The sequence below is a fragment of the Biomphalaria glabrata genome, chromosome 3 (genome assembly GCF_947242115.1).
Source record: "Biomphalaria glabrata chromosome 3, xgBioGlab47.1, whole genome shotgun sequence".
Classification (NCBI taxonomy): domain Eukaryota; kingdom Metazoa; phylum Mollusca; class Gastropoda; family Planorbidae; genus Biomphalaria; species Biomphalaria glabrata.
The window spans coordinates 52059624-52075561 of record NC_074713.1 but is presented as its reverse complement, the minus strand read 5'-3'; the positions used below and the strand labels follow the sequence as shown (position 1 = coordinate 52075561).

The window sequence follows — 15938 nt, the reverse complement described above, 5'->3', positions numbered from 1 at the left end:
ATAACTCAACTACTAAAACACTAATGGCCTGGATTTGATTCTTATCTTTAAAATTTTTTAAAGACAAACTTTAGAAGCTGGATACAGAAGATGATCAATTTAAATAATATAAATTGATTGATAAAATGTGTTAATAGTTAAGAAAGTGAGCTAGTTATTGGATGAATCAGAAATGAAATTGAGAAATGCCTTACTTCATTTCTTCCTTCTCTTGTTGTAAGTGTGGTTTCACTCCTTCTTTCTCTCGCACAGGGTTAGCATAGATCTTTGTTGTGTAATCTATTTTCTTTTCTCTTTCCACATCACTGTCATAGCCTGAAATAACCAAGGAATGATCAGTCAACAGCCACATAATGATCAATCAATAGCCAAATAATGATCAGTCAATAGCCAAATAGTGATCAGTCAACTATCATGTCATGATCAGTCAATACTTCAATAGCCAAGTAATGATCAGTCAATAGCCAAGTAATGATCAGTCAAAAGCCAAGTAATGATCGGTCAATAGCCAAGTAATAACCAGTCAATAGCCAAGTAATGATCATTCAATAGCTAAATAATGATCAGTCAATAGCCAAGTAATGATCGGTCAATAGCCAATGAATGATCGGTCAATAGCCAAGTAATAACCAGTCAATAGTCAAGTAATGATCAGTCAATAGCCAAGTAATGATCAGTCAATAGCCAAGTAATGATCGGTCAATAGCCAAGTAATAACCAGTCAATAGCCAAGTAATGATCAATCAATAGCTAAATAATGATCAGTCAATAGCCAAGTAATGATCCGTCAATAACCAAGTAATGATCAGTCAATAGCCAAGTAATGATCAGTCAATAGCCAAGTAATGATCGGTCAATAGCCAAGTAATAACCAGTCAATAGCCAAGTAATGATCAATCAATAGCTAAATAATGATCAGTCAATAGCCAAGTAATGATCAGTCAATAGCCAAGTAATGATCCGTCAATAGCCAAGTAATGATCAGTCAATAGCCAAGTAATGATCAGTCAATAGCCAAGTAATGATCAGTCAATAGCCAAGTAATGATCAGTCAATAGCCAAGTTATGATCGGTCAATAGCCAAGTTATGATCGGTCAATAGCTAAATAATGATCAGTCAATAGCCAAATAATGATCAGTCAATAGCCAAGTAATGATCAGTCAATAGCCAAGTTATGATAACTGTTTAAGTTTATTGATTATTATAAAATGTTTTAAGACTTAAAGATGTGATTAAAAGGTATGTCCTATGGCTGCCTAAAGAAATGTAGGCCTACAAGGTTTAGATCTGATTAGGTAGGTCAGAGATTAGGTTATAGCCCCTTCACATAGCTGTACAGAGTATTTAACAAAATGTAACAGAACAGAGTGTTGTCTGTGTGATGTCCACAAATAACTCTTAGATGCAAAAGACAACTAGGTAATTACCCAGAAGACCACTAGTTAATTACCCAGAATACCACTAACAAATTATCATCTCCTCCTGAACTTCATAATGCAAAATACATTTTTTGAGAGTTGAGTTCAGGTCTCTAAAAAGTATAAGTAGAAAAGTAAAAAAAAAAGTACTCCTTTCAGATCTTGCGATCTATGGGGCAGATAATAATACAAAAACATCTGTTTTCTGTGGCCAATGGTTAATGAGGGTGTCATGTGGCCATCACAATGGCCTTAAATTTTCCCCAACGAATGTCAGGTACCCATTTGAGTTGGGTGGGCTCAGGGGAACCTAACTATCCTGAAATTCAAAATATCTTCACATAGATATTCAAACCCAAAACGCCTGGGTTCAAAAGCCAAGTGCTTTACCACTCAGCAACCACACATATATCTTGCACAAATTACCAAAATGAAAAAAAAAAATTTAATTACTGAATTAAAAAAGCTTCTAAGTATTTGCTTCCTTTTCTTGTAGTTCTAGAGATAAATCTAATAGGATGCTCCATTTTTGAAATAATGTGATGGATGCTCCCTTTCTATTCAAAAGTTAAAAAAAAAAGGATTGGCAAAAAGTAAAAAAAAATTTTTTTTTAAGGAAGTATCGGAATTCCTATCTCTGTCTTCACTGTTCCTATTCTGTTTGATTATCTATCATTACATTATCATAGTTTATTCCTATATGCAAATATATGCTAACATGAAACTGAGCCAGAAGGTATGACAGAAACAGCACAAGTGACAAAAGGTTTCTTCTTTCAGGATTTACCTTCTTCTTCGTCATCTGTGTCGGAGTCATCGCTTAAGCCCCTGTCATTTTGACCACCTTCTCGTCTCCAGATCATGACAGCAGTATCAGCACCACCTACTGACACAAGTTTCTGGTTGTCATGAGTCCATCTGACATTAGTGACATGTGCACTGTGTCCTAAATATTTCTTAAACTTGGCAAATTTACCCTGGAGATAATTAAGAGAAGTAACAATTATTGGATAAACACATTAATATATGTAACTGCCATAAAACTTGTTAAATATAAGCAAAACTTTCCTTTTTTTTCCTTACAGCCTGGACATGATCAATTTTTTTGCAATAAAGATTGCTCAGAGAATCAATTTTATCAATTAAAATATATTTACAATTGAGTAGAAATGCACATTTTCTATGACTTGCTTTTCAATTTCTTATATTTCTCATTGCTTTTTGATATAGATGAATTTAAATCTTGATGGGCAATATTTAAATAAAAGATTTTTATGCCAATTGTGCTGTGACACACAACTTAAAATAGTATACTTACGGTCACTGGATATTCAAATAACTTGACAAAACCAAAGTCATCTGCAGTGGCCAAGAGATGACCATTGGCCAGTGAGGCTGCATTAACATCAGTGACATCACACTTGGGTGGCCAGATCCCTTCACAGGTAGAGCCCAGAACACATGTCCAACTGGCCCAGCCAAATTTCTCAATCTCTGTGTTACGCAGGGTGATACGCTTTCCCCGTGGTGCCTCAAAGAACAGTTGCTCTTTGGCTCCAGTGTTCACCATTAGAACTTTTCCTGGAACATCATTGATAATTCTATTATAATGAAAAGCATTGGTTTTATTTTTACAACATTGGGTTTTATCACTAGCTTAGGTTTTTTTTTGCTCATAAATTTATAAAAAAATTGTTTAAAGACAAGGAGTGTTTTCATAACAATCAAACAATGAATTTCTTAAATGAAATGAGTTACACACTCTGCACTAAGTCGGGTCATAATTTTAAGATGATGTTAGTGGATGATAAAGTTTGTAGGTGCTAATGTTTTGTCAAGAAGGTCACTAAGATCATCTGAATTTGTGTCATGCCAATGACAAGTCTCCTGCGACTAAGAATAAAATTTCACTACAAATTGTAGCTTTTGTCAAGAAACCACTACTTAATGGATAACATTTTTTTTAAATAGTTAAAAAAAATGTGCAAATGTAATAATTAGCGTAGCTAGTCTTTTTAACAAGTTTTTATCTTCCGTTATCTTAATCAACAATTTCATCACCCTTTACCTCTAAGATCCCAGTCAATGTGAGTTATGTAACTTGAAGCTCCTTTGCATGTCCCTACTCTTGTTGTTTTTAGAACACTGTAAATGTCCACAAAATTGTCATGGGAGGCAACTGCTAAATATTTTCCTGGATCTAAATAGAATTACAATTAATTATTAGCCTGTTAAGGGTGAAGGTAAGACCAAAAAAAAAGAATTATTAGACGTGATTTACAAAGAAGAAAAGCTTTACAGTAACATACTCTTGGATTCAGACAAAAATATTTATATCACTTTGATGGCGATTCAACTTATGAATTAAAATAATTTGATTCCCGGCATTAGAAGAGCTGTCATCTATAATTTGTATAAGAATCACATTATGAAACTTAACTCTGTAATGAGATAATGACCCAAAAAGCTGCAGAAAACAAGATAAAATTAATTTCTAGCTTTAAGACTAATAATATATAAGAGAATCAGATGTACCAGCTTTAAAATCATTAAGTTACCATGCTAATTTTCTTGAAAACATTTTTCTGGCCAAGTCTGCAAGTAGATGTACTAAATCTGACTAACCTGGAGAAAAACGAATGTCACAAATTTCCTCTTTCCGGTGATGCTGTGAAATCATTTCTTCCATGGTTTCAGCATTAATGACAACAAAGCTACCTATACAGATATAATAACAAATGTACACACATTAGTGTCATTAATGTTTATTAGTTTTTACAATTTCCTTCTGAAACTTGCACTTTCTTTAGTAACATATATACAGGTCTCTTTGTAAAACATATTTTATAATTGAAACAAAAAAGTGTTAGGCCTATATCAGCCAATATTTATGAAAATTAAAAATGAAACATAAAACAAAATGATTCTCATGATTTTTGGTTCAGCAAATATATTTTTGGAGGTAAACATGCAAAAGTTCTTACCATCTTTCTGTCCGACTGCCAAAACCTTTCCATCTGGAGAGAAGGCCACACAACGAGCTGCTTGTTTGAGTTCCTTGAAGTTGACCATTTTGTTGGCCGAGCCATACTCCCAAATCCGAAGTGTTTTATCATCGCTTACAGTGGCAAACGCGGTTTTACTCGGGTGAACAGCTAACCCCCAGACTTCACCTTCCATGTGACCCTGAGAGAATGAAATAGCAGTGTTATTTTTTTTCCTAAGAGCATTTAAGCAAGCACTATTGTAACCCAGAGAAACACTATGATGATATCTTGATATTTGATATTTTTTACTTCCTACTGTTTACTACTAAGCTTTAATTTTAGAAAAAAAAAAGAACCACACATGAAACACAGGTCCATTGACTGAGAAAAGTAAAAAAAAACGTTTTTCATCTAACTAGCATTTATATTAGTTATATGTTCTAATGTGCAGAGCTGTCCTGTGTTACTGAAGAATACTTTTATTTAACGTTTAGCTTTCCCGGTTTAAAAAATTACTATTTGAAAGTATCTGGACAATTATCAGACTGAAAAAGTCTGTGTTAATGGAAAATTAGCTGAAACACAGGTAACATTATGTTAATTTTTCTTATATATTACAGACATTACATAAAAAAAAAGATTTTTATGTCTTACGCATTCTCATGTGTCAATCTAGTCATGAATGTTAATCAATGACTGAAACTCTGCCAAGTCACTGGTTTTCCCTGGCTAATTCAGGCAACCCATTCCATTCTCTAAAGGCACTATGGAAGAAGGAGCACTTTTAGGAATGTTTAGCGTATGGGATAAGAAATGTGCCTCTATCTTTGTGTCTTTCTGAGTATTTTATTAGGTTTTAATTTTCTATTTGTAAATTATATTTCAGTGTTTTATGTATTATAGCTACTTCACTTTTTATTCTTCTGTTCGAAGAGTCTCTAAGTTTAGAGATTTTACTAATGGTGTTACTAATCAAATTTGAATATTGGTTTGTTATAAATCTCAATGTTCTATTTTTTTTTTATTTTTTTTTTTATCATTAACTATTCACTATTAATCAGCTATTATAAATTATATCAGATAATCTCCCCTACCTGAACCAACATTGTCATGGGACCAGCTTTGTCAATTTCCAGTATTTCACCATTCTTAGTCCCGACCAAAATCTTGCCATGACCCAATACAATGGCCCTAATGGTAGGAGACTCCTGGACAAGCACACCTACAGAGCCTTGTGTAAATGATGCTCGCTTGATGGCATATGTTTTAAGGCTGCGCTCAAACTGGTCATCCCAGAGCCCGACAACACCATCTTTACCTCCTGTCACAAAGCCCTGTGACCATCAAAACATAATGAAATAAATATAATGGTAATAAGCCAGGAAGCAAAAAAAAATTTATAAAATAAATATAAGTGTATTCTTCTAATAATTTTGATAAACCATCAGAAAATTATGTAGTAGTCTAGTTTTATGACAATGGGTTACTTTGAAAATAATGTCTATAGTCATTTAAACATTTTTTTTTCATCTCTACTCCAACTTATAACAAGAATTACATGTTTCAACTTATTATCACTTTGAAACTACATGACAGTAAATTTGTAAAATCCTAAAACTCTATACATAATTATTAGTGTTAAGATTTGTTTTCATTGTTAAAATTGCTAAAAAACAATACCCTTAAAGCACAATTTAATTTTCTAACTGTATATAATATTATTATACACTTAACAACTGCCTACTTTATCTAAAGAATGCATTGCAAACACCGGTCCTTCATGAGCTTTCACTGCTTTCTGCAAAGTGACACCTTGCCAGATAAAAATTTGACCATCGCTGCCACCCGAGAAGCAAATGTCCTCAGCTTTGCCATAGGAAACACACATCATGTCACACAGTTTGGCTACCTGGCCCAGTGTGCCCCTGTTGGATGTGAAGCCTCCACCTGGTGTTGAAATAAAATATTACTTTTCTTAAAGATTCAGTACCAAAGATTGACTGCTGACAATGAACATTTAGTTGTTATCTATTAGATTGTAAAATATGTATACAATATGTTGGATTATGATCCTAGTGTAGGGTGGTTGATAGTCTAGTTGAGTGTACATCTAATGTAGAGAATGTTGATTTATCTGTTTACTTGAGATATTAGCAGCGAGTTCATAAATATCAATCTCCAACAGAACAAATAATAGAGAATAAGATAATCAAGCCTTTTTAAATAAACAATTTATTCCAGAAATAAAGGCACAGTCAATGTCGTCAAGACGCACTACAAGCAGTCTCTACGTCTCTCATCCGTTATTCGTCTAGCCTACTTCTGTTCTAACTTTTAAATGTACTGTCGCATCAATAAAGAAAAACCCAATTAAAAACCCAATTTCTATGCATCTTACTATTGAGTCAATACACTAGCTGTTAGACTGGTCAATTTTGCTGACACTGATTTCGCAACAGATGCTGATAATTTGCAGTAGAGGTATTTTTTTAAGAGTCAGTTGTGCTGTACATACAGCCTCAAAGGAATAGATACCACACAAGTTAATCACTGAACAAAATTAAAAATGTGTAACAACAATTTGAAATATAAAATTAATTACATATAGATGTCAATATTGTACAGAATATTTCAATTTTGAACTTACTTAAAAAGCTAGGAAAAGAAAATGATTGAGAAATTATTTTCTTGGTGATGCTGAGATTGTAACACATATTAAGTACATACATTTGTATAATTCACTTTAGCAAACTCACATTATCAGTTTAGATTGCAGTTGTATACTCTTACTTAGCAGTTCCATGTGTAAAGCTGAAATAACAATACTGACATAGCCTAATCTTAGAAATATGAGTTTACCTGTCTGAACCCAAAATTTGATGTGTTTCACTCCAACAGTCACCAGTTTGTCATGGTTGAATGGATTCCATTTGATGACAAATATTTTATCTTTATGACCTCTGCAATCAAAATATAATTACACATATGTCAGTGAAAGTTAATATCAAATGTCTCCAGTACCATTGAAAATGTCCAATAATGGTATAAGGTTTTAGCGCTTTCTATCTAACAGGAAGGATATCTCTTGCTGACCAGGAATGAAAGATGATTCTTTGCAGACTCTTTGGATGACTGCCTGGTCGTGGGGTTTGCACGCTGGACTGTTGTTCAGATTTAGCGATGGTCCAGGGTTCAAACCCTGCCTGCTCCCATCGTCCTGTGCGAGGTTTGGACTAGAAAGTAATTATCTTCAACTCTGAAGGGACATCCGAAACATGTAAAACATTTTACAAACAGACTTTTTAAGACTAGTACTCTACAACTAAATAATCTAAGAACCCATTTCATAATAAGCCTGGGTATCTAAAGTTTAACTTATTCTAAGAAGACAGAAGACACAAGGGAGACCATCCAAGTTCTAATAATATACTGATTCATCTTTGGATGGACTTAAAGAAAAATGGAATTATGTGATAATTGGCAGGAGGAACATGTACTGGCTAGTCTCTCTTAAAACAACATCTGTGTGATATGATTGATCTAGTTTAAATATTACACTTTGTGAATGTCCAACTAACCTTGCGGTGGCTAACTTCTCTCCTTTCTTCCAGTCCCAGACTACAATGGTGTGGTTGTCATCAAGACCTACTGAAGCCAGCTTCTTGCCATCAACTAAAATAGAGAGTATGAAAATGTATTCTAAGTCGCTCTATCTACACATCTTCATAGACTAGTATCTATTAAACTGAATATTTTATTATTCATTTGGCATAACTATATTTATTTCTAAATCTATTTAAAACAAAGGCAATTATATTATAACATTAATAACATCAGAAAAATATTTTTGATCTTGCTGAAGAAGAAACCTCTTCAATTAGTAAGAAATCATTGGTGTATACCAGAAAAGTCAAGGGCACAAATGCCTCTCTGATGCTGTCCCTTGAGGATGGATCCAGTCTTGAGAGTTTCTGTATCCCAAATGTGTATAACAGGATCTCGGCCAACCTGTTGAAATAAACATCACTATTGATTTGTTTAGATGTAGCAATGTAATGTCTTTCATTCATCTTAGTAACCATCAGTTAACACTTTTTTTTCTTTGAAATATTAACAACTTTTTAAATATTACATTATCAGTAGTGCTTCAAGTTCAATTAGAATTAACTTTCATATGGAGAGTAAAATATTTAATTTACAATATTCTTTTTACACTGGTTTTTCTACTGCTACATCTATTAATGACAAAATAACTAGCCTGCATAGACTATGAAGTTATTTTTTGGGACATCCTCATAACAATAAAGTCAAACAAAATGTCTACTGTTAGACGCTGTCCTTTAATGTCTACAATTAATAAGTAGGCCCCCTACCTGGCCTGTGGCTACTATGTCCTTCAAGGGATGAATACAAAGGCACAAAATATCATCCGTGTGCTCAGTATAAAATCTCTGCTTGTTGGTTTCTCTGTTTAGAACAATGCCAGTGGCAGCAACATGATACAGAATCTCTCCAGTCTGTGTGTAAAACAGATTCTTACGGCAGTCATAACCCCTGTAGCTATAATTAAAAAAAAGGATTTGTTATACATATAACAATAAAACAGTTATCAGATTATTCAAGTATATATTAGAAAAAATGCATTAGCACCATTTTGTAAATATATATAATTTTTTTAAATGATAGTAATGTGAGCACACTTTACAAATGACATTACTCCTTCAAATTCTACATCTTTTCAGGGTAGATGATGTTCATTATAATAGCTAGAAACCCTGCACTTTTCTCCACTAATATCAGCCTTGGTACTTATGATAGTAATCCTAAGTCCCTTTCTCACCGCCCCAAACTCTCTTCTCTCCCATTTTTATATATAGATCTAGTTTTATCTTCCTGAAGATACTTGAAAGTGAAAAAAAAGGGGTCAGGAAAGTAAACCTTATTTCTAAAATCTGTTTATTTGATACTCAGAATTGTCCTGAGCTATTTTTATCTTTTCTAGTAAAAGCCAGAAAGTTCCTGGATGGAGATTGGAAAGTCCTAAGATGCCACAGTCTTAGCAGCAAGCAGCACTATTAGAAAACTTCCATTGTTATAATACCCCCAGCGCTTGCTGTATTGACATGTGACACTTATTATTTGATCTTTCTCCTTACATTTTTTTATTAGAAAGGAAGAAAGATACAGCACTTTGGTTCTCATTTATATTTCCTTTCCATTTGTTATGATAACAAGTATTCCTTAGTAAGCTCTTTTTAAATTATTTGAAACAATTACTTGTTTTATTAAGACAACAAAATAAAAGGAGTGAAATTATTATAAATATTAATATAAGTAACTAAGTAAAGACCTAGTTATCTATGAGCAGCTAAATAGTGATATAAAGGTACCAACCCATGAACATATTCTAGCTTGAGACTTTCAGTAGGTCCATTTTTACGCTTGGCTCCTGGTGGCAAGTTGGCATGCACTAGTTTTTTTATGTTTTTCAAGTCTTCTTTGTACACTGGCCTATCATAGCCCACCTGTTTCTCTTTTTCAACATCAGAGTCAACAGAGGCAACATCAGACAGATCAGAGTCACTATCCTCACTGTTGGAGTCTACATAGGCTAGTGGCACAAACACAATGACAAAACAGCCATTAATAAAGTATATATTTAATTATATTATAAGGCATGCAACATAAGAAAACAGCTTTTTAATAGTGTATGGCCAAGGAGACTTTGTGATGATGGTTCTAGTTTTGGTAAAAATCACATGAGAATAACATGTAGTAAAGGAATATTGTTAAAGGAGGAGACCAAGACTGGACAGCATGGAGACAGACTGTATGTGCTGGTACGAACTTCACAGAGTGCAAAAGAAACGAAGCTGCATCAATCAAGAGAAAGTAGAAGAAAGCTGCCTTATCAACTAGCCCTAAGTCAGATGCATATACATGCACGAAGTGTGGAAAAGTCTGCCGCTGCAGAACACCAGATTCTGCCCCGTCTCAAGACAAAACCAAGGCCATTGGTTTACCTGGGCGCAGCCATTGTCTTCTGAGACACAAGGAGCCATATATATAAAGGAATACTATCAAACAAAAGACAGTGTTCACTAACAGAATAGATATTAATGTAGAATGATATGAATATGATTCATAAATAAAGAAAGCTTTAAATGACAATGCTTTAATGAAAGAAAAATGGTGAGTTGAATATAGTGAAAATAAAAGCAATCAGGGAACAAAACACAGACCTCCAACTAACAGCTAACACTCTGACTAAAAAGATTCTTTATTAGGAATCTAGATGGCTACTTGGGGGTGTGGTGGCTGAGTGGTTAAGCACTTGGCTTTCAAACCTGGGGTCCTGGCTTGAATCTTGGTGAGGACAGGGATTTTCAATTTCAGGACTTTAGGGTACCCCTGAGTCCACACAACTCTAATGGGTATCTGACTTTAGTTGGGGCAAGTAAAGGTGATTGGTCGTTGTGCTGGCCACATGACACCCTGCTCAATAACCAAAAGCAAAAAAAAAAAAAACAGTGAACTTAACATCATCTGCCTTATAGATTTCAAGATCTGAAAGTGGAACTTTACTAGATGGTTACTTGATCTGTTGAGCTCCTCCTTGTGTTTCTGCTAGGCAGTGCAGACCATTCATTCAACTTCACATTTTTACTTACATATTAAATAATATTATAATACTAATCAGATCATGCATACCATTGCCATGGTCAGGCAGGTCATCATCCCCATCTCCCTGAGACAAAAACCTCCACTGAAAGATGGAATGGTCAGCTCCTCCTGTTGAGATAACTCTCTGGTGGTCATTGGAAAATCTGACATTTGTGACATGGGCACTGTGACCCACATACTTGCGGAACTTAGCACCTGGGAAAACAAAAACAGGTTGTGCATTGCATTAGCATTAAGAGAGCTTTTATTCATATTCTAAATGAGCTAAAAAAAAACTAAAAACTAATCATCTTAATTAATTATTGTTATTTCCTTAGTATCAGCTAGTCTCACAAACATTATTTTTCTGAAAATTATTTCATTACTGAATGCAGCTTGAACAAATTAAACTCCAAAAAGAAAATGGAAAAAGAACTTAGAAAATGGCTCTATAGTTAATTTTTTTTTTATTTTGGTACATTGGCACAATATAAGTATAGACTATCTGGTTGAGTGGTATGTGATTTGGACTGACATCTGATAATCCCAAGATTGAACTCTGTCTCCATTTTTTGGGGGCAAGTGGGGGGGGGGGGATGGTATTTGGGAGATGGCTGCCTTGAGGCACTCAGCAAATACAAAGTCAGGATTTGAACTCGAGCCCCCTTGTTAGGTAGACAAGCAGTTTTTGGCCTGTCAGCCACACATCCCATATTAGAACATAGATTGAATGAACATTAAAACTATAGAATAAACTCTGGTGTTACTGTTACAATTAAAGATTGAATTAAAATTCCTACAATTTAAGATTGAATTTTTACATTAAAATCATAGAATGAACTATGGTGTTACTGTTTTAATTAAAGACTGAATTCTGACCTTTCTTTAGTGATGGAAACTTGAACATTTTGACCAAACCAAAATCATCTCCTGTGACAACTACACCACCTTCAAAAAATGCATCAGCTGCATTGACATCATTGGTGTCAGCATACTTTCCCCATATTCCTGACACCTCAGGACCAATAACTCCAGTGAATGTGGCCCAGTGAATGGTGGTTAATTCCTCTTCACTAGTGACTTGTTTGAAAGCTAGATAAAGTAGTGAAAAATTGTTTTTAAAAATTAAAAATTAAGGGCACTATAACAACAATGAATGTAGTTTTGGGAAAAAAAAAAAAAAACTAAAACCCTGATTCAAGTTTTGTTGTGTTGTACTTTTTTTTTTTACATTTTAAAGTGTTTCATATTAAACATCTTCTTAACATTTTTCTCAATTTTTATTTTTTTTGCCAAATGTTTGTCCTTAAAATAAGGATCATTTAGATATAAAATTAGATATTACAAATTTTCTTATGTCACACTGAAACAAAAATGCAATAAAACTATACAGATAAAATGTGATACTTCTAACTTACTTGGTATTTTAAAAACTAGTCTTTCCCCTTTGCCGTTATTGACATGCATGTATTTACTGTCTTGTGACCAATCAACGTGTGTTATGAAACCAGTGCTGCCAGCACATGTACCAAGTCTTTTGTACCGCTGCTCCACAGAGTAAACATCAACAAAGTTATCATTGGAACCAACAGCTAGAAACTTGCCGCAGGGTGAAAACTTAATCTCATGGCATACTTCCTTTCTGTCCTTGATGTGGATAAGTTCGGACAAATCTCTAAGAAAATAAAACATTGTGATTTAAGATTAAAATTAGGATTATTCCATAACTACAGCTTTTCATCAGGCAAAGAGAATAGCTTTTGAACTGGGCATAATTTTTTTTTTGGGGGGGGGTGGTTTGGGTTATGATGCTTTCACTAATTGAATCTCAAGAACTAAAGCTTAAATGAACAAAACAATAATTACCTCGCACGCAAGACAGTAAATGAACCATCACTTAAGCCAAGTGCAATATTTTGACCCTCTGGATCAAAAGCGCAGGCTCTTATCTTTTGTTCTAGTGCAGTCTTTGACAGAAGTTCAAAATTAGTCATGTTCCATAACCTGAATGTATATAATAGTTTCTGAAACTGGTTGATCTGATCATTTCTAAGTTAATATTACAAAATTAAGACTTTTTTAGCACACAGAAAACAAAATGTAACTGATTTTAAATAGAATAAGACTTGTTTTTTTCAGTTCAAAGATTAGGGAGCAGTACAGTATATCATGTGTTACACAGTCCTAGAAATACACATTTGTATCTCATGTGTTACACAGTCCTAGAAATGCACATTTTTTGTCACATCCAGTGCAGACATAACCATGATGGTCGGTTTTACTTCTCTTTTCACTGCCTGTGTTTGTCCTTAGCAGTAGATTTCCTTTTAGTCTCAAATGTGTACCCTACAGTCTATGTAAGAAATTTCAAGCAGCCCCCTGTTGCCAGGTACTCTCTTCTTTGTCAGTTGCATAGCTGGAATCTAAGCTGGTTTTTTAAAGCATTTGGGGGACACATCTAGCATGCTGATTAACTTTGGCATATGGTCATACCCCATACAGGATATGAGCCCTGCCCAGTATAGCTTTCAAGCAATAAGCAGTCACTCTAGTCTCCATACCGGCATTCGCAAGAACATCGCTATTATTGATCCACTTCTACCAACGTTGAAAGTGAAATATATAATATATATTTTTAACATTTTTGCAATGTCACAATCCAACACACCTGATAGTTTGGTCATCACTGCCAGTAACAAAAATCGGCTTTTTGGGGTGAACAGCAAGGGCCCATAATTCCCCTTCAGCATGACCTTGAACTAGACACTTTGGCTTATCTTTATTTTTGACCAGCACTTCAAATATTTCTCCGTCTTGTGTGCCAATCAGAAGCTGATCTCCTCTCCAACAAACAGACCTGATTACCAATCCTACGTAAAGATTCAAGTTCATAAATACATAAACATTTGTTTCTAATTATTGGATCTAGACAAAAATTATTTTGGCCAATGCAATTAATATTGCACAATCTGGACAAATATTTTATCCTTTAATCACTTGACAATGTACCATAAATCAAAATGTTGTTAATGGTCTGCATTATCATATTAAACATATCAGTCCAACATTCATGCTTTGTTCTCAGACTTTGTATAGGATATAAATTGGTGGTTTATACATTATTTATTATTTTTTTGAAATAAATGCATACAAACATTAGAAAAAAAAATGTTAAAATGATACTAAAGGATATGAATGTTAGAATTGATGAGTAGCATTTTTATTATTAAAAGCTTCATGGACTATTTTTTAATTTACAGAATACAGGCCTAAATAAAGATATACTATGTAAACAAAATAATCTGACAATGATTATTTTTAAAAATTTTAAATGAATGATAGTTCTAAAAACAAACACGTTGACTAATGATGAAACAAAACAAAACAAAATGCATGCAGAAATAAAAGTAGCAGCATGACATGATCTTGTGATGAACAAAGTCTGGAATAATAATATAGAAAAAAGAATACTTTTTAAAACCAAAGCTTATCTAAGGGGAAATAACTGCCATTTATCTGAAAATTACAGGGTTTAGCTCCCTTTTTGTTATATAAAACAAAATTAATTAATTAGAACTAAATGACTTGTTAATTTTTGGATTGATTCATGTATTGTTATTAAGTAAGAATAATTAATCAAAATTTCAACTTGTTCGAAATGGAAGTGGGAGAAAAAATGTGTCAAAATGTAATAAGGGGACTAAATCCATTTTTATATCCACATCTTTCATTTTATTGTAGAACGACTATGGTTTTTATATCCACATCTTTCATTTTATTATAGAACGACTATGGTTCATCTCAAACACTTTTTCATATGTCCGTGGAGCCCTACGTTGGAGAGACACTCTCATCCATCTCTCATTAAGCAGCATTTATTCCCCTTATTTTGAAATCAAACAAAATAATTCATCACCAACTATTAATTTGACTAATGTTTAATTGTTTTGATTGATTATGTCATGTCAGGTTAAAAAACACCGATGTTTTAATTGTGCAAAGTTTTAACTTGATCCGAGAATGGGAAATGGCATAAAAAACATGTTCAAACTATTTACCATACAGACAGACAGAGTGAGTTGATATTAGCTTTGTAAAAAAAAGCTTCCATCTAGACCTAAAAATCAATAGTTAAAAACATAAACCATCATTGCATCATGCTCTTAAAATTCTCCTTAATTTTAAGCAAATATAAAACAAAGAATCTAAAAAAAAAAACAAAAAAAAACTAGAATTAAAACATGCAGGTGTCTACTGATGATGTAAACTAACACAACTTCATTAAATAAAAGAAATGTTACCAGTGTTTGGTGTCCCTGAAAATAAGACATGAAATCTAGTTTGAAATATACTTCTACTGTCAAGTCAACCATTTACTCCCATTTTAAAAGGTTAAAATTAGTAAATTAACAGAGATTTACTTAAAACTTAGAACCTTAAATATTTTCAACTCAAAGGGGAAAAAAAATAAAAAAATAGAGATGCTTAGACAGTATTATGATTTTGTTTATCTAAATAAAACATAACAAAGAAATCTTATTAGTTTTTAAGGTCTTTGTTGCTTTTTTTTTCTTTTTTTTTTTCTGTGGATAAAAGGAAAAAACTGACACAGCATGTAAATAAATAAATATATAACTTACCAGAATAGCCAACACTGGAGCTTGCAATGTTCACGGTTGATATAGGTTTGAAATCTATATCCCACAGTTTGACTGTTCCATCTTTACCTCCAGTGGCAAAACCTTCTCCGGTCATGTCAAATGTGTAAATAGGTCCCTAATCATACACATACATTTCAGATTTAATAAAATTAATTTTGATTTTTGTTTGGCTCCAATATTAAAAGGTTAATCTAGTATGTACAGACCT

The 15938-nt window shown here is 33.4% G+C and overlaps 1 protein-coding gene across 2 annotated transcripts in view; it reads right to left on the bottom strand.

Annotated features, from left to right (window-relative positions):
- Window positions 1-15938, bottom strand: part of LOC106057236 (echinoderm microtubule-associated protein-like 6) — a 28999-nt gene that overhangs the window by 10343 nt on the left and 2718 nt on the right. Inside the window, exons 5-24 of one of the 2 annotated variants that reach the window (XM_056022583.1) lie at window positions 15710-15845; window positions 15371-15385; window positions 13738-13939; window positions 12936-13073; window positions 12488-12744; window positions 11949-12161; window positions 11118-11285; window positions 9801-10017; window positions 8780-8966; window positions 8309-8414; window positions 7985-8078; window positions 7266-7366; window positions 6151-6353; window positions 5501-5740; window positions 4404-4605; window positions 4045-4137; window positions 3488-3619; window positions 2738-3000; window positions 2207-2396; window positions 195-315 (exon numbers count right to left, since the gene is read on the bottom strand). In XM_056022583.1, the coding sequence (XP_055878558.1) occupies window positions 195-315; window positions 2207-2396; window positions 2738-3000; window positions 3488-3619; window positions 4045-4137; window positions 4404-4605; window positions 5501-5740; window positions 6151-6353; window positions 7266-7366; window positions 7985-8078; window positions 8309-8414; window positions 8780-8966; window positions 9801-10017; window positions 11118-11285; window positions 11949-12161; window positions 12488-12744; window positions 12936-13073; window positions 13738-13939; window positions 15371-15385; window positions 15710-15845 (3278 nt within the window). The remainder of the gene's footprint in view (window positions 1-194; window positions 316-2206; window positions 2397-2737; window positions 3001-3487; window positions 3620-4044; window positions 4138-4403; window positions 4606-5500; window positions 5741-6150; window positions 6354-7265; window positions 7367-7984; window positions 8079-8308; window positions 8415-8779; window positions 8967-9800; window positions 10018-11117; window positions 11286-11948; window positions 12162-12487; window positions 12745-12935; window positions 13074-13737; window positions 13940-15370; window positions 15386-15709; window positions 15846-15938) is intronic. The other variant, XM_056022584.1, reaches the window with a different exon arrangement.